Below are 17,161 nucleotides of genomic sequence, written 5' to 3' on the forward strand. Positions count from 1 at the left end.
TAAAAGACCCTCACTCGAATGCAAACCAACACCAACAAAGAAAGGAAACTTGCATTGTTTATCCTTTATTATCTGTCTGATAGCCACTTATAAGTGAGTATATACCATACACTGCTTCTAAGACACCTCACTCAGGATGATCTTTTCTAGTTTCATCCATTTGTCTTCAAATTTTATGATTTCCTTGTTTTTAATTGCTGAGTAGTATTTCATTGTGTAAAAGTACCACAATTTCTGTATCCATCCTTCAGTTGAGGGACATTTAGGTTCTTTCCATATTCTAACTACTATGAATAAAGTTGCTATGAACATATTTGAACAAATGTCCTTTTTGTATGGTTGAGTATCTTTCAGATATTTACCCAGGAGTGGTATATAGTTGGATCTTGAGGTAGCATTCTTCCTAACTTTCTGAGAAAGTGCCAGATTGATTTCCAAAGCAATTATACAAGGTTGCATCCCTACCAGCAAAGGAAGGAGGGTTCCCCTTTCTCTGCAACCTCTCCAGCATGTGTCATCCCTTGAGTTTTTAATCATAGCCATTCTGATAGGTGTGAGGTGGAAACTCAGGGTTGTTTTGATTTGCATTTCTTGATAACTAAGGATGTTGAACATTTCTTTAAGTGTTTCTCTCCCATTCTATATTCCTCTGTTGAGAATCCACTGTTTAGCTCTGTACCCCATTTTTTAATCAGATTACTTGGAGTCCTCAAGAAGCTAAATAGCAAGGAGGACCCTAGGGAAGATAGAAAGAACTGGAGGGACAGGAGCTCCACAAGGTGACCAAGGTGACCGACAGAGCCAAAAAACCTGGGTCCGGGGTGGGGGGCTGCAGAGACTGACACTCCAACCAAGGACCATGCATGGAGAGGACCTAGACCCCCTGATTAGAGGAAGCCCATAGCTTCTCAGGTTCCATGTTGGTACCCTAGTAAGGGGATCAGGGGCTGTCTCTGACATGAACTCATTAGCTGGCTCTTTGATCACCACTCCTTGGTGGGTGCAGCCTTGCCAGGAAACAAAGGAAGATGATGCAGCCAGTCTGATGAGACCTGATAGGCTAGGGTCAAACAGAAGGGGAGGAAGGAGGTCCTCCCCTAGCAGGGGACTAGGAAAAGGGAATAAGGGGAGAAGAGGAAGGGTGGGTGGGACTGGGAGGTGATGAGGGAGGGGGCTACAGCTGGGATACAAAGTAAACAAATTGTAATAAAAGTTAATTAATTATTTTTTAAGAACTTCATCATTTAATATATTTTTTGAGTGATTATGAACTGCTTTTCCTTTTTTCTTCCCAGATGCAGGATCAGGATCTGGAGATGGAGGTAGGAGCTGTTCTCTTTCTGTATTTGAACGTTTCAGTGTACTATTGTGGGTACTTATTATACTTTTCCAAAGCAGGCATTTCAGAGAAACCTAAAGTTTGGATTTTAGAAAATAAAAACTACATGAACAGTTGTCCTCCTAGCTTAGTTACTGTATATGCCATGCCTATTTTTTGGTCTATTCATGAATCACAGCCATCTCATTTCATCATCCTCCTTGGTGCACTTGCTTGTGTGTGGTGCTAAGTTTGAAACAGATACAAACAGTGCCAAAACCTCCAAATACAAAATTGAACAAGTATTTAATAAGACAGAAAGACATGTTTAAATATTTGGTTTTTAAATACGTAATACTGTCCTCAACCACCTGTACTTACACCAGCACACAAGCAACTTCCTACAACAGAATTTTAAGTTTAAATCAAGACTGTTAGTTCATAAAAATAAGACGGTAACAACAAAAATTAAGTAAAAGGCAACCTGCTGTTATCTTTTCTTTCCTGATGAAGTAAATGTAAAGTTAATTTTATTAAAATGAGATCTGTTTTTGTTGCTTGGCTTGGTTTGGCTTGGGACAGGCTCCGCTGTGGAGCCATGGCAAACAACCGGAACTCTCTGTGCAGACTGGCCTGTCCTTGAACTCACAGAGTTACTTCTCTGCCCCGTGAACACTGAGATTAAAGCATGTTTCATCAAACTACGCCCAGGCAGCTACAATGTACGTTCTGATTATTTCATTTTATTTAAAGAATGAGAGAGGTAGAAACTTCACAAGTCCCATCAGATGTGCTTACAATATCTTATTTTTACATTAAATGCCCTTGTAAACATCCTAGATGCTTTTTCAAATGAAATCCCAACTGCCACTTTTATATACGCATCACAAGAATGAAACCCAACATATGACTAAGATTAATAAAATAAAAATAAATTTGAAATATAAATATTATTTCAATGATTTCGCAGACTATATAAAATAATTACTCTGAGTAAATAAAGAATGTGATGAAACCAAATAAAGGAAAGCTTTGTGTTCAGGAGGATAACCATTCAATGTTGTACACTTTATGTAGTTTGGGAAACTTGAGCCTTACAGGGAGAAAGGCTTAGCTAATTCAAATAAGCTACACCTGGAGAGCACAGAGGCGCACGTTAGAGCTCACTATTATCCCATAAAGGCTAAAGCTAAGCAGCAGTCAAGACTCAAATGCAGACTTGTTTGACAGCACAAGGCTCTGGACTGCTATTCCTATTTCAACAGGCTTTCTTCACTCCTAAGAAATCAAGCTGCGCCTCTTAGGTGATGAATATAGTCCTCTCAAGAAAGCTTCCCAGAGGCTTTAAAAGGGAGAGCCTGGAAAACAAATTCAATCTTAAAGATAGAAAACAGCGTGCCTGCATTGAAGTGCTTAAAAATAAGTCCAGTTTTAAAAATCTTGCTTTAGTGGGAAGTATTTTTTCTATGCAAAATTCTGTACAGTTTCTGAGCATTTAGCTTCCTTTGTAGACTAATCTGGCAGTTAGTCTGTTGAGACTAACTGTTCCACTGTTCACCCAACAAGTCTTGTTCTTCTGCTAGCTTGTTTATAATGAAACCAAAAAAATGATCCACTGCACACAGAATGTCTTCGTTGTCATGCTGAATTTTCACCATCCTCTTCCCCCACCTGATTTTCCCAACCAACATGCATCTTGTCTTGATTTTTAAGTAACAACCTGTGCTGTCTGTGCAGGTAGTTTCCAGTCGTTGATATTAGCATAAGAAAATAGAAGCCAAGCCAAGCCCATCCTTCCTTGTTACTTTTAGATTGAACCGCTTGGTTCCTTGTGCTCTCCTGTGACCTGAATAAGGCTGTTTGCTTTTAACGGAAATCATTTTCTTCTTACAAGTATGACATTGGTTACATGGTTCAAAACTAGCGGGATATATCATAAGAAACAGTTTTTTTTTCCCCCAATTTATTTTCCCCTTCTCTCACCTGTACTCTCTCTTTCTTCTTAACTCTTTCTTTTAGTTATAGGCACCTAATTTTTTAGGCTTTTTAAAAAAGATGTGTTTGTTATTCTTGTTATTCAGATAGCCTCAGTTTGTAATCAGTTCAGCCTGGACAGACTCACTAAGTATACTAGGCTGATGTGTAGTTCAGCGCATTTATCATGTTTCTATCTCCCAAATATTAGGTCTTCAGACAGGAACTAGCACATCTGACCAAACCGATTCAAAAGATATATTGGCTTATAAGAAATAGGACATATAACCCTTGGAATCTGTGGTTCTCATCCTTCCTAATGCAGTGATCCTTTAACACAGCTCCTCATGATGTGCGACCCTCAACCATACAATTATTTTATTGCTACTTCATAACTTTAATTTTGCTACTGTTATGAATTGTAATGTAAATATTTTTGGATATAGAGGTTTGCCAAAGGGTCACAACTGCTGCTTTGAATTCCAAGTTACAATCTTTGAAATAAGAAATGTTCTGAAAAATTTAGCAATATGAATAAAAGTTTTAAATTAGAAACAAAACTGGGATGCTAGCCAGATTGGTTTTCCCCCCAGCTTATATGTTATTGTATTCTGTGGTATTAACAGCTTTGAAATCTATTTAAACTCTTTATTCCAAGATACCAAACAGCTTAGAGACTACAATAACAAAGATAAACTTAAGTTCGGGTCACATAGCCCTTGGGTTGGCAAAAATGGATTTGGCTTACTGCCTCTAAGGTTCTTAGAGTGGACTGCCTTTTTATTAAGAGGTCCTGAAAGCTTCAGTGGACCTAGGATCTTCCTTTGAATGAATCAGTGGTTGAACATGCTGTGACTGTTCTAATGGGAATATATAGGAATTAGGTCATCTTTGCAAGTACTTTGGAAGATTGATGGTTGTGTTTATAACACCTTATCTGATAGAAAGTTCATATGAGTCTCAAGTACAGTACATTGATATGACCAGTGAAATAAACAAATATGCCTACATATATTTGTTGTGTGTAACTTGCCATAAATGAAATGGTTAACCATCATAGCTAAATTTATTTTTTAGATGAATCAATTTTACTTGTTTTAGATTGGCTTGTTTGTAAATGGATGAGTATCATATTAGCGAAGAAAATTAGACATGATTATTTTAAGAAAAACTTAAGCTTTACTCATTTACCCAGAACATAACTGTTATTTACCATGATTGAGGAAATTTTTATCATACATAAAATGGATATAAAGGTTTTATAAAATTAACATTTTGGACACTTTTGGAAGTTAGCTATTTTACTGCTCAGGTCAAACTTTTGAACTCATTTGTTTTGTTAGGAAAGTGTGTTTAACTGTGTCTCCAATATGGGATCTTCACCTTGTGTTCGTCCATTCAGAGCTCTGCAGAGGAGCTAGGGACAATCTCCCCACATGATCATTTAGGGTGGCTTTATGCACTTCAGTGTTTGCATCCTCATTCTTGTGTTCAAGAAAATTTATAAAAAATAAATTTACATTGTTAGTTTTGAACATAAGAGTTGTGGTGTTCTGTGTCCTTTCAAAAATATTTGAAAGATCATCAGCATCAAATAGTCCTTTGAATTGGTTTGCACTTGAAAAACATTCAGGATAAACTATAACTTGATGTTTTGTGTGCTAGAAGGTAATGCGTGGACCACACTCCTAAGAACTTGAGAATGTGGCTGAATATGATTAGCAACTCAAGTGCGTATAAGTATGTATTTGGAGATTTAGTGTTGTAAATACAAAAGTGGTGTACGGGGGAGGAATGAGCACCTCCTAGCTACCCACAGACTTCCTTAGGCAACAAATACTTCAGGAAGAAAAAGTATTAAAGCAGCCTATTCTCAAGATGTAGGGCTGTGTGGGTGCTGAGAGAGTCCTTTCAGCTTTTCTATATCTTTAAGCTATATTATAAATACAAGGTTTTTAATATTTTCCTTCATTCCCTTTCAAAATACTTTTGGATTGCTTATATTCTCATCAAATTCCTAAAGATTAAAAAAAATCCACAAAATGAAACCCAGTCTTAACAACTAAAATATTTACAGATGTGCTGTCCTGTTGTACAGGAGGCAAAATCTGTAGTCAGCTCTTACTAACATTTTCTGAAAGGTCTGCAGTAATTGTAGAATTAAATATGTATCTGAGATAATGCCATAAATGCAATGGTATGCTTTTATTTCATGAGGACAAGGAAGCACCTAGCCAACACGCACTACTGCAGAGTTCTACATTTCCAGGAAAATTTACTTGCTATGTTTTCTTGAGAAGAAATTTCCTGGTCTCAAATGTGTCATCCTCCTGCCTCAGCCTCATCTTCTGATATTAAAGCCACACCTTGCTTCTAAGAGAACTTTTAACTAGATTAATAATAAATATGAATGGTGGTAAGTTAAATTTATAACTAGTATTTGTATAGTTTGTATGAATGTCAGAGTAATTAATATTAAGATAATTATAGGTGTACAGATTTTAGTAGGTTTATCCTATATTATATATCTATATGAGTGAGTATATGCCGTGCGCATCCCTCTTCTTCTGGGATACCTCACTCAGGATGATCTTTTCCAGATCCTACCATTTACCTGCAAATTTCATGATTTCCTTGTTTTTCATTGCTGAGAAATATTCCATTGTGTAGATGTACCACAATTTCTGTATCCATTCCTCCATTGAGGGGCATCTGGGCTGTTTCCAGTTTCTGACTATTACAAATAAGGCTGCTACAAACATGGTTGAGCAAATGTCCTTTTTGTGTACTTAAGCCTCTTTTGGGTATATGCCTACGAGTGATATAGCTGGATCTTGAGGAAATGCTATTCCTAGTTGTCTGAGGAAGCGCCAGATTGTTTTCCAGAGTGGTTGTACAAGTTTACATTCCCACCAGCAGTGGAGGAGGGTTCCCTTTTCTCCACAACCTCTCCAGCATGTGTTGTCACTTGAGTTTTTGATCTTAGCCATTCTGATGGGTGTAAGGTGAAATCTCAGGGTCGTTTTGATTTGCAATTCCTATCCAGAAAGGCAAAGAGGATGGACATCAGAAGAAGGAGAAAAGAGGGAACGCGTCAGGAGCCTGACACAGAGGACCTCTGAAAGGCTCTGCCCTACAGTCTATCAATGCAGATGCTGAGACTTATGGGCAACCTTTGGGCAGAGTGCAGGGAATCTTAGAAAAAAAGTGAGAAACAGTAAGATGTGGAGAGGACAGGAACTCCACAAGGAGAGCAACAGAACCAAAAAATCTACTCACAGGGGTCTTTTTTGAGACTCACACTCCAGCCAAGGTCTATGCATGGAGATAACCTAAGACCCCTACACAGATGTAGCCCATGGCAGTTCAGTATCTAAGTGGGTTCCATTGTAATAGGAATAGGGACTGTCTCTGACATGAACTGATTGGCCTGCTCTTTAATTACCTCCCCCTGAGGGGGAAGCAACATTACCAGGCCACAGAAGAAGACAATGCAGCCACTCCTGATGAGACCTAATTGACTAGGATCAGAAGGAAGGAAAAGAAGACCTCCCCTATCAGTGGACTTGGGGAGGGGCAAACATGCAGAGGGTGGAGGAAGGGAGGGATTGGGATGGGAGGAGGGAGGGAGGATACAAAACGAATAAAGTGTAATTAATAAAGAATAAATTAAAAAAAGAAAAAAATAATTATAAAGTAGAAATCCAGTTGATAATTTGTTTTTGCTTAGTGAAAAAATGTTCTTTGTTAGTTACCTTTATATAATATTCCTCAGGTTTGCCATAATTAACACATTTGCTTCATACACAATTTTGCTCAAAAAAGAATGGATTGCACTGAAACAAATTGTAAATCTCTCGGCTACTACTGCTGACCAAATGGGTTGATAAAAACTGGTCTACTATGGTTATGAACTTGAAAGATGTTCATAAGTAGTCTTTTCCTTGCTCATGTGAATTGGTTTATTTGAAGTCTAGTATTACCTGGGCACTGTGACAAGATTTCTGGCATCTGTATGCCAATCATGAGCATTTTATTATGCTCAAGGAGATCCTCTCAGCATACAATGGGAAAAGTTATGATGCTGATTATAAAAGGGAATGATCCCCTGCAGAAGTAAAATGCTAAATACACTGAGGATAAAAGAAATGAATATTCATTTCATAAAATGCCTTTATGGAAGAGTAAGTAATTTTGTTTTCCTTGTTGCTGAACTCCTTCCTGGCCTCAACAATATTTTTGTACCTTCTTTAGTTACTGTCACAGTGAAGTCTGGCAAGCACAATCTACTTTGCAATGATTTTTTTTTCCCTATTGGTTCACACTGCAGCCAAAGTCTGACAGACAACAATGGTAAGGAGGTCCAGCCAGAAGAGTGATTCAATAAAGAAACTCCCCAGTTGCACAAGGTCTGAGGTCTTCCAAGGCAATTCATACAGAGAGTAAGCAGAAACAATCCTTTCCTTCATCTCCCACACTCAAGTACTCCTGTTCTGCGTAGAAATGAGCATGTAGCCACCTAAACCTCAACTGAAACCTTATCTCAGGCATCTGTGGCTTGGAGTTCATGTTTCTCTTTACCTCAAAAACAAAGAATATGGAGATAGAATAAGGAAATAGAAGCAGCATGAGTGAGGAGTATATAATGGATGATGACACTGGAAAAACATAAGAAGTAAACAGAAGAGGAAAAACAATGAGAATGGTGGAAAAGACAAATGGAGGAGGGAGAAGCCTTTGCTATGAGCACATGTGGAGCGTAATTTGTTTTCACATAAATACCGTTTTAAAAAGAAAGCATACTTTTCTTACAATAGAGCAGTGATGATTTCAAAGTTCTAGATTGCCTGGGAAAGCGAAATGAATGCTACATATTTCTCTAGGTGATCCAATTGGGTTTATGAAAACTAGTGGGAAATAAAATTAATCATGCATTGCAGTATGGAAGAAGTGGTTTTGGATCAGCATCCAGAGATTTGCAGTCTAGATCTTTAATTGGCTTGAAAAGTATCTATCAAGATTTTCTTTTTTACTCTCAGTCTCCTTGGAGAGTGATTCATCTTATTGTTTAAACAGGCTCATACCACTTAGGGGAAGATGAGCACAATAAACTAAAGCAAAGAACTTTGAACTCTGTGAAGTTAGAAATGGAGTTACAGAAATTTTTGCTACCTTTTGCTCTGACTCCTATCTGCTCCGAGAACATAATTTCTATGAAGTGTTTAATTGGAATAACAGGTTGTTTAATTAGTAGTTTAAGCCCGTGATTGGTGCTTTGCTGGGTGTGGTAGTACAAGTTTGTGGTCCTAGCATGTTGAAAAACTGAGAATGGAAAATCAACAGCGAGTTCTACATTAGCATGGATACGTAGTGTATATATACCTAGATACCAATACAACTACAATAACAATAGCATTGATTCTATGATAATAATATGAATCCATTCGTTTCCTATATTTATCAATACAGCTTTGCATCTAGAAAGAAACAGAAACTACAGAGTTGAAACATGGGATATATGAGAAAAATCTGAAGAAACTATGATTATGCAAGATAGGGAATGAAGAAAACTGATAAAAAATTGTAATTAAAGCTAATTGGCAGGCATATTGCTTCCACTGAAAACCACATAAAGCAGAGTGGAAGAGACTCCAATATGGGTTGCCCAATATATTTACAAGAAATATATTTTCTCATATACAGTCCCCTCACAGGGCGGTAAGCACTGACGTTTTTCTTAGTGACTATGTGATTTTTAGGAATAATGTGTTTAAAAATAGGTAGGAAATTGTATTCCAGTTCTTACCAATGTCCAAATATGACGCAGCTAAATCAGTGAACGTACTTACATATTTACTTGTAAATGTTTTACGGTTTACAAAGTAATTTATTTGAACACAATAGCCTGTGAATGCACAGATGCAGATGAGGATGGCCATACTAGCCATGGCTCAGCCTCAGTGTTTCTGTTAACTACCAGGCCTCAGACTTCAAGGAGGAAGAAAGCTATCGTTATTCTACCTCTCAGAGCAGTTGTTTTCAATAACTATATCAGACCTTATTTTTTGTTTATATAAATTATAAATTTTACCAACACTCCCAGGAAATTTTAATATCCCATTTTCTTATCCTTTTCCATTATCACCTTTTCTTTTGAATTCACCTGTCTGTTCGATGCAGAACACGAAACGTGGATGTGTTGTGTTGTTGTGTGTTGTCCATATTACTATTACTTCGTGGCATAAGATTGCTGCCTCTCCTTTCCTTCTCTTTTCCTGTGTTCTCCATCTCATCTCATATTCTGAAAATTTTTCTCTCTATAGTATTGGGTAGCCTTTAATGTTTTGATGAATTATATTAGGAAGTTGAGGATGAAATGGCAAGGCACAGCACAACTTCAAGATCTCAGGGCTGTGTGGACTGTGACACTCCACTGTTTAGTCATACTACCCTGAGCATGCTCAGATCTGTTCCTTTATCTGTGATTGGCAGGGATTTTAGCGAAAGGAACCTTGAGGTTAAAATTTGTGTGTGAATTTGAGTGAATGATGCCTCCGAATAATATACTCTATAAAAAGGAAGGATGTGAGGATAAGAAGAAAAATACCTTAAATTGGTACAGTGAGATAAAAGCCAGGGCACAGCCCATCTGAAGTTTCCAAGATGAGATAGACTCTGCAAATTGTCCTCAGTTGGGATGATGATATTGGGCCTCCATATTTTACTATTGATCATCTCTCACAGGGTAATGTACAAAGGCTAGTGTGTGTGTTAAGCTGGATGATTTTCTTTGGCTACATATCTGGCATAAGAAGGGACTCAGCTGTGAGCTCTGCGAATATAACACTCACAGGGGTAAGAAGTAATATAATACGATTATATTACTCTTTGTGATGGAGAGGAAAAAAAAAACAACAAAATTCCCATCCTTTGAGAATGTACTTATTGTGAAGGGACAAAAATAGTAAGCAAATATATCAAGAATACAGCACATAAGTGCTACTCAGGAGGGTAAGGCAGGGTAATGAAAGTGGATGGGTTGCTACTTTCTTGGGATGATTCAGGAGGGCGGAGTTAACATAAGGGACTGGAGGAGCAAAGCTTGCTGATGAGGAAAGGATGGACATACAAGGAAGATGGCTACATGTGCCAACGCTCTGAAGCACTGCATACCTAGACTAGTCTAGAATCAAGGCTGTAAGTGGACGAAAGTGAGAAGGTGTTTGGGTAACAATGAGAAAGGTAGAATGTTGAACCGTCGTCAGCTCCTAAGGAGGTTCTTCATTTTTTGATGAATTGTGCACACACACAGCCACACAGATAAACAATAAAATAAAACTTATTTCAGAAACAAGGGTAAAGTTTCTGTTGTTTAGTTAGCGCTGATTTTGAAGAGGCTGTGATATATTTTGCAGCCTATGGAGGACTCCTTGTCTGTCTTAGACATACCCATCTGGTTCTATTCTGACGGATATTGTCTTCTGCAACTAAAATCCTAGATTTTGCTGTCATCAAATATAACGTTCTTTTGTATTGGAGGTTTTATTTAAGGATTCAGTTTTCCTGATTTGATAGGTTTAAGCAAGCAGAAAAGTTCTCTTGTTTCCAGACACTGTTTAAGGCAAAGGAATGTCTCTGCGTGCTGCAAAGCATGTCCAATTGCATTGACTTGGATTCACATTTGAATCTGAAAATACTGCTTTTTTAAAACTGAACTAGATGTACATACATATTGTACCATATTATTTCCAATGTGTACTTAACGAAGAACAATTTCCTTTTCTCTGGCAAATTATACACTTGTTTTAGCTGAGGGATTCTAAAAGATATCCAGGAATAAATAGAAAACAATATATTTAAATGATGTTAGCATCTTGTTTCAACAAGTGAAGCCTAAAGAATTATTTTAGTGTTTCTCAGTTATCTGTCTGATTCTGAAAAAAAATGTGAACAACAACAAAAAACAAAAAACAAAAAACAAAACTTGTAATTTTGGATTTGTTGGTGGTCTCTCTCAGACAAAAATAAAAGAATTAGCTTCATATTAAAAAATGTTGGCTCACTGCTCTTAGAAGCTGTTTTGTGGATCAATCATTCCAATTAGGTCTATTCTTGCCTGGTCAAATAATATTCATTATAATGTAAACTTTCTCTCATTTTCCAGTTGGCATTTTTTAAATTTTTTATTAATTACACTTTATTTACTTTGTATCCCCCCTGTAGTTCCCTCCCTCCTCCCCTCCCAACCCCTCTTTTCCTACTCCTTCTCCACACAAGTCCCTCCCCAAGTCCACTGGTAGGGGAGGTCTTTTCCTTCCTTCTGATCCTAGTCTGTTAGGTCTCATCAGGAATGGCTTCATTTTCTACCTGATTTTTACTTTTATTTTAGAGCATGGCTAATGAGGTACTGTTTTACCAATTTCTTCCCTTGGTAAAAGGAGCAGGCAAAATGTCTTGTTGGTACTCTCACTTAAAAGAGGCAATCATTTCTATATTTACATAAAATAGTACACTGTAGAAGTATTTGGTCCTGGTTCTGAGAAATTTTATGGGGTCATGTGAGTAAGCAGTGAGGGATAGAGTGAGTATCCTTCCAGACACTGCAAAGACCATGACACACAAAGCAAAATAAATCAGTTAGCAAATAGGATTTCTGTATATTGACTTAAATGCTGTTGGCAGCAACTTAATGACACATTGAACTGTAAAGCACCATCATTTCCGGCCCCTGATGATGTCATGAGGTCTAATTCTTAAGACTTGGAGAGTTTTACAATGTTCAGGATTTTGTTCAGTTACTCAAAAGGCAGCTTGAATGTGGTTATCTTTGAAAGTAGGTGTTATTTTAAAATATAATTAAAGATAAACACAGCTGGCAGTTTTTAAAAAAAGAATCACTAGAAAAAGTAATTTTACTGCCTCTTAAATAGGGGGTGACATGAAATAGTTACATCCTGGAAGCTCATATTCACACTCTTTTGAAGTCTAGGCTGCCCAACCATGTCCAGGCATCAATTCCAGAAACTCCTTGGCTTTTCACTAAGAGAACTCCTGTATGCCAGGATGTGGCAGAAATAGACAACAAGTCCAGTGGTGTAAATCAGCACACCCTGGAGTTCCTATTGTGAGAAGTTCTCAGATCTTTGCCTCCAGACCTTCCATCAATTTCCCTGCAAGCCCCTTGGCATCTCCTGTCTGTACTACTGGAAAAAGCTTCTTAGCAGGAATGGCTGCTCCCAGGCATCTTATCCTAAAACATTTCCTCTAGCACACTGAGAACATACATAGAAAATACTTACATAAGTATGTTATTCTTTTACTTCAGACTCAGCAATGGTTGTCCATCCTCATTAGAATAAAATTTAGGCATCCAGGCAGGTTATACAAAGACCTCCAACATCAGTCCATTTTCTTCCTTTCCAACTGTGACGTTCATCTTTTCCACCTTAGACTTGGCTGATCAATGTTCTTTTTTCACTAGTGGAGAAACAGCATCAATTGATTTCATTTTGTGCCCCATTGATGTTCCTTCCTGTCCTACAAATCCTTCTCATATATTTGCCTAAATAGCATCCACATTCTAAATGAAATTGTGGGTCTTTGTGGATTCTGATCAAGGGATAGGTAACTTAACAGACTTACAGGAACCTTTTTAGAGGATTCTTTGACCTTGGAGAACAAAGTCCAAAATATTGACTTTCTGGTTTTAATTATATATATAATTATTATTACACATATATAATTATTCATACTGTGTGTGCACATGTGTGTTTCTGTGAAGTGGGAGTATGTGTGCATGTATCCATGCCACAGTACACCTGTGGAGGTCTGAGGAAAACCTACAGGAGTTGATTCTCTTCTTCTGTCACATGGAATTGAGATAATGACATCAGGTCATCAGGCTCAGTGGCAGGAGTCTTTGACCACTGAGCCATCTTTCTTGCTCACTTGGCTATCCATTTTGTCCTTTTATTTATTTAGCTTAGACCTCTAAGTTTTGGTTGTTGAAGGTCTAGAAGGACAGAAGGTCTAGAAGCACCAGTTTTGAAAGGAAAATAATGAATTGGGGTTTTAGCTTTTAAGTCTAAACATTTAGGCAAAGTTTACATAAAAATAAATTTTAAAATAAATCCCAGTTTTGTTAAGACCCACTTTCTTAAATTTCTTTCATTTTATTTTATTAATTACACTTTATACACTTTGTATCCCCCCATAAGCCCCCCCTCCTCCCCTGACGGTCCCACCCTCCCTCCCCTTCTTCACGCATGCCCCTCCCCAAGTCCACTGATAGGGGAGGTCCTCCTCTCCTACCTTCTGATCTTAGTCTATCAGATCACATCAGGAGTGGCTGCATTGTCATCTTCTGTGGCCTAGTAAGGCTGCTCCCCCCTCAGGGAGAGGTGATCAAAGAGCAGGCCAATCAGATTATGTCAGAGGCAGTCCCTCTTCCCATTACTATGTAACCCACTTGGACACTAAACTGCCATGGGCTACATCTGAGTTCCATATTGATCTATAACCACATTCATGGAAGCAGTCTGTGTGTGACTGTGCTGGTGGCTGAATGAGGTAAATGCACCTCGTTCACAACACGAGACCTATGAGGACCTATAAAAGGTTCGTTAAGACAACCAAGGTCTTGACACTAATTTTAAAAATGCCCACATTTCTGAATGTTACATTTCACATTGTTGACCCAGTTTACTTAAATTCTTTTTTTATTTTTTTAATTCTTTATTAATTACACTTTATTCACTTTGTAACCCCCCTATGGTTCCCTCCGCTCCCATCCCAATCCCTCCCTTCCTCCACCCTCTGCATGTTTGCCCCTCCCCAAGTCCACTGATAGGGGAGGTCTTCTTTTTCTTTCTTCTGATCCTAGTCAATTAGGTCTCATCAGGAGTGGCTGCAGTGCCTTCTTCTGTGGCTTGTTAATGCTGCTTCCCCCTCAGGGGGAGGTAATTAAAGAGCAGGCCAATCAGTTCATGTCAGAGACAGTCCCTGTTCCTATTACAATGGAACCCACTTGGATACTGAACTGCCTTGGGCTACATCTGTGCAGGGGAGGACTCTTGCTAAAATCCTCATTTCCTATCCAGAAAGGTAAAGAGGATAGACATCAGAAGAAGGAGAAAAGAGGGAACAAGTCAGGAGCCTGACACAGAGGACTTCTGAAAGGCTTTGCCCTGCAGACTATCAATGCAGATGCTGAGACTTATGGGCAACCTTTGAGCAGAGTGCAGGGAATCTTAGGAAAGAAGTGGGAAACAGTAAGATGTGGAGAGGACAGGAATTCCACAAAGAGAGCAACAGAACCAAAAAAATCTAAGCACAGGGGTCTTTCCTGGGACTCATACTCCAACCAAGGACTATACATGGAGATAACCTAAGACCCTTGCACAGATTTAAATTCTTTTTTAAAGAAGCTAAAAATGAAGGACTTGTTATAATAAAAGTACTATAAATGTATTTTAACTTCATAGATTGAAAAACAGTAACAAAAGCATTACTATACTTTTCCTTCCAAAATTTCTGTTTTTAATTCTCTACAAGTATCTATCTGAGCACAGCATTGCAGCCATGCTCTTTGTGGGGAAGATAAATAGCAAAGAAGAACCTGGGGAATAAGGCATGCGCACGGTACAAACTTAAAGCAGCTTCAAAATTAAGCACCAATTTCTATACCTAGGCCTTAAGAATGTCAAGGAAACCCCAGGACAACCTTGCAAAAACCGGATGTCTATCTTTTATAATTTATTTATGTTCCATAAATTATATTTTTATTAGTTATTTTTTAAGGTAGCACACAAAGAAATAGGTTTCACAATGGTACCTCCATAACACATTTGTGTTGATTTTCCATTTCCCTCACATTTTCTTTATATTTTTAAGAGCACAGAGCCTGGTACCAGGATGTAAACCTGTTCATTTGTGATCTACCTCATTTTCTACAAGCAGTGTGTGCTGGAAAAATAATTGAAGTTATTCTGGGACTCTAGTTAGTTAGTTTGGAGGTAACTGAGATGATTTTGCCCTGTGTGAATACTTCATTCAATATCCAAATTACTTATTAAAATACCAAATGGCTTTGGCCAAAAAAATAGCATCACTTGGAAATACACTTGATGCTTTCATTCACTTTGGCATTGAATCAATGGCAAGTAAGGCTACCTTCTGGGTTTTCATAGAACTACCCTGATTACCTTACATGAATGTACTTTGGCAACCAAATAAGATTACTTAGGAAATGAAGCCTTGGATATTACTTACATCCAGACAGTCTCTCCATTTAATGAAAGTCTAGCACTCTGTGAGATTCTGCTTTAACTTACAAAATAGGAAAAGATATATACATAGGGCCAATGGAGCATCTGCATGATGCCAGTGAGAATCAAGTACACATTATTTTAGAATAAGCCATGTCGTCATCCTCAGACTGGAAGTAAAGACTACCAGCAGAACCTGAGAAAACAGTGCCCGGGCTGGAGTAGGTGTCTGATGAATGTCATGGCGTGGTCACTGTGCTGGCTGCGCAGTGGCTGTAACTAATTGGTGTGTGCAGAAATAGTGTCACTGTTATGCATCCTACCCATTGCTAACTAAGGCTCTAGGTGTTGATGGATGGACACACGGAGGACACATCTGTCCTTCACCTCAGTCATTCTGCTGCTCTGTCCACTCACTTAAAGTCAAGGCATGTTCCCCATCCTCATGCTTTTCTCCCCCGTCAATCTCCCTCCACCACATAAACAAGTGGAGCAAGGTTGTGATGCTGGGCTTAGATACAAAGGATACCTGAGGAGAACAAAAAAAAGCAAAGTTTGGAAGAAGAATTCCAACTACAGCAGAGAACTTTCTGATAAGAAATGTCACAAAAAAGCAGTATGCTCAATATTTTGGTATTCAAAAAGGTAGAGTTTTAAGTTGTTTCACAGTTGCAAACCGCATTTTGGCCTTATACATTTTAACTCCTGACATTTCCTTCTGTATTAATAATACAATACTTATTTCTCCATTTGATTGTTGCTATGCTTGCAATACCTAAGTTTTAAAACAGTATGCTCTAAATATATATTTTCCCCTAATTTTTCCAACACACACACACACACACACACACGCACACACACACACACTTTTGTCACTCATAAGAAATAGGATTTAATGCTGTCAGAATGTATTTCATTAGGAAACATAGTTTCACTCATACTAAACAGAATTGTCACAATCAATGATGGAGTGTGCAGAGTGAGTCCATAGACAGCTTTCCCTAACCAGGAAATTCAGAAGGTTCTGAGGAACACAAAAGCCTCTGGACACTGCTCCACCAGAGTCTGTCCATGTGCATGAAGGCGAAGAAAGCTGATGTCTTGACTCCTTTTTAATGTCTCATAGGTGGCTAAGTGTGTGCACTTTGCCTGGAATTTCACACTTTCAGCACTGATAATCCTGCTGCAGGGAAGAATATGACTGATCACTTTATGCCTTACTCACAAGTGTGAGACTGAGAAGTCTCACAGCAAGGATGGTGCATTTTGTTTAATTCTCTCTCAATCTTTCTCTTCTGTGTGTGTGTGTGTGTGTGTGTGCATTCAGAAGATATGAAGAAATATTTCAGTTTTAAAAGAATCTATACACTATTTTGATCCTATTTCTTCCTCTTTCCCAACTCCTCTCAGACCCTCCTTACCTCCCTACTCACCAACCCAATTTCGTGTTCTTTCTCTTTGTATGGCTCCAAAAAATACTCAAAACCAAAAGCAAATAAACACAAACAAAATTCATTTTTGAAGATTATCAGATAATTTGTTTGCAAGATTTTTCTTCCTGGCAACCATGAACCAATACCTTGATGAAATAGAGACACACAGG

At 38.1% G+C, this 17,161-nt stretch overlaps 1 protein-coding gene across 1 annotated transcript in view; it reads left to right on the top strand.

Moving 5' to 3' along the window:
* The window catches only part of Tmeff2 (transmembrane protein with EGF like and two follistatin like domains 2), a 269,707-nt gene that overhangs the window by 17,356 nt on the left and 235,190 nt on the right, over positions 1-17,161 (top strand). Inside the window, exon 4 of the mRNA XM_055616977.1 lies at positions 1,296-1,322. Coding sequence (XP_055472952.1) covers positions 1,296-1,322 — 27 coding nt within the window. The remainder of the gene's footprint in view (positions 1-1,295; positions 1,323-17,161) is intronic.

The sequence above is a fragment of the Psammomys obesus genome, unplaced genomic scaffold (genome assembly GCF_907164565.1).
Source record: "Psammomys obesus unplaced genomic scaffold, mPsaObe1.curated_primary_1811, whole genome shotgun sequence".
In the NCBI taxonomy this organism is placed as follows: Eukaryota; Metazoa; Chordata; class Mammalia; order Rodentia; family Muridae; genus Psammomys; species Psammomys obesus.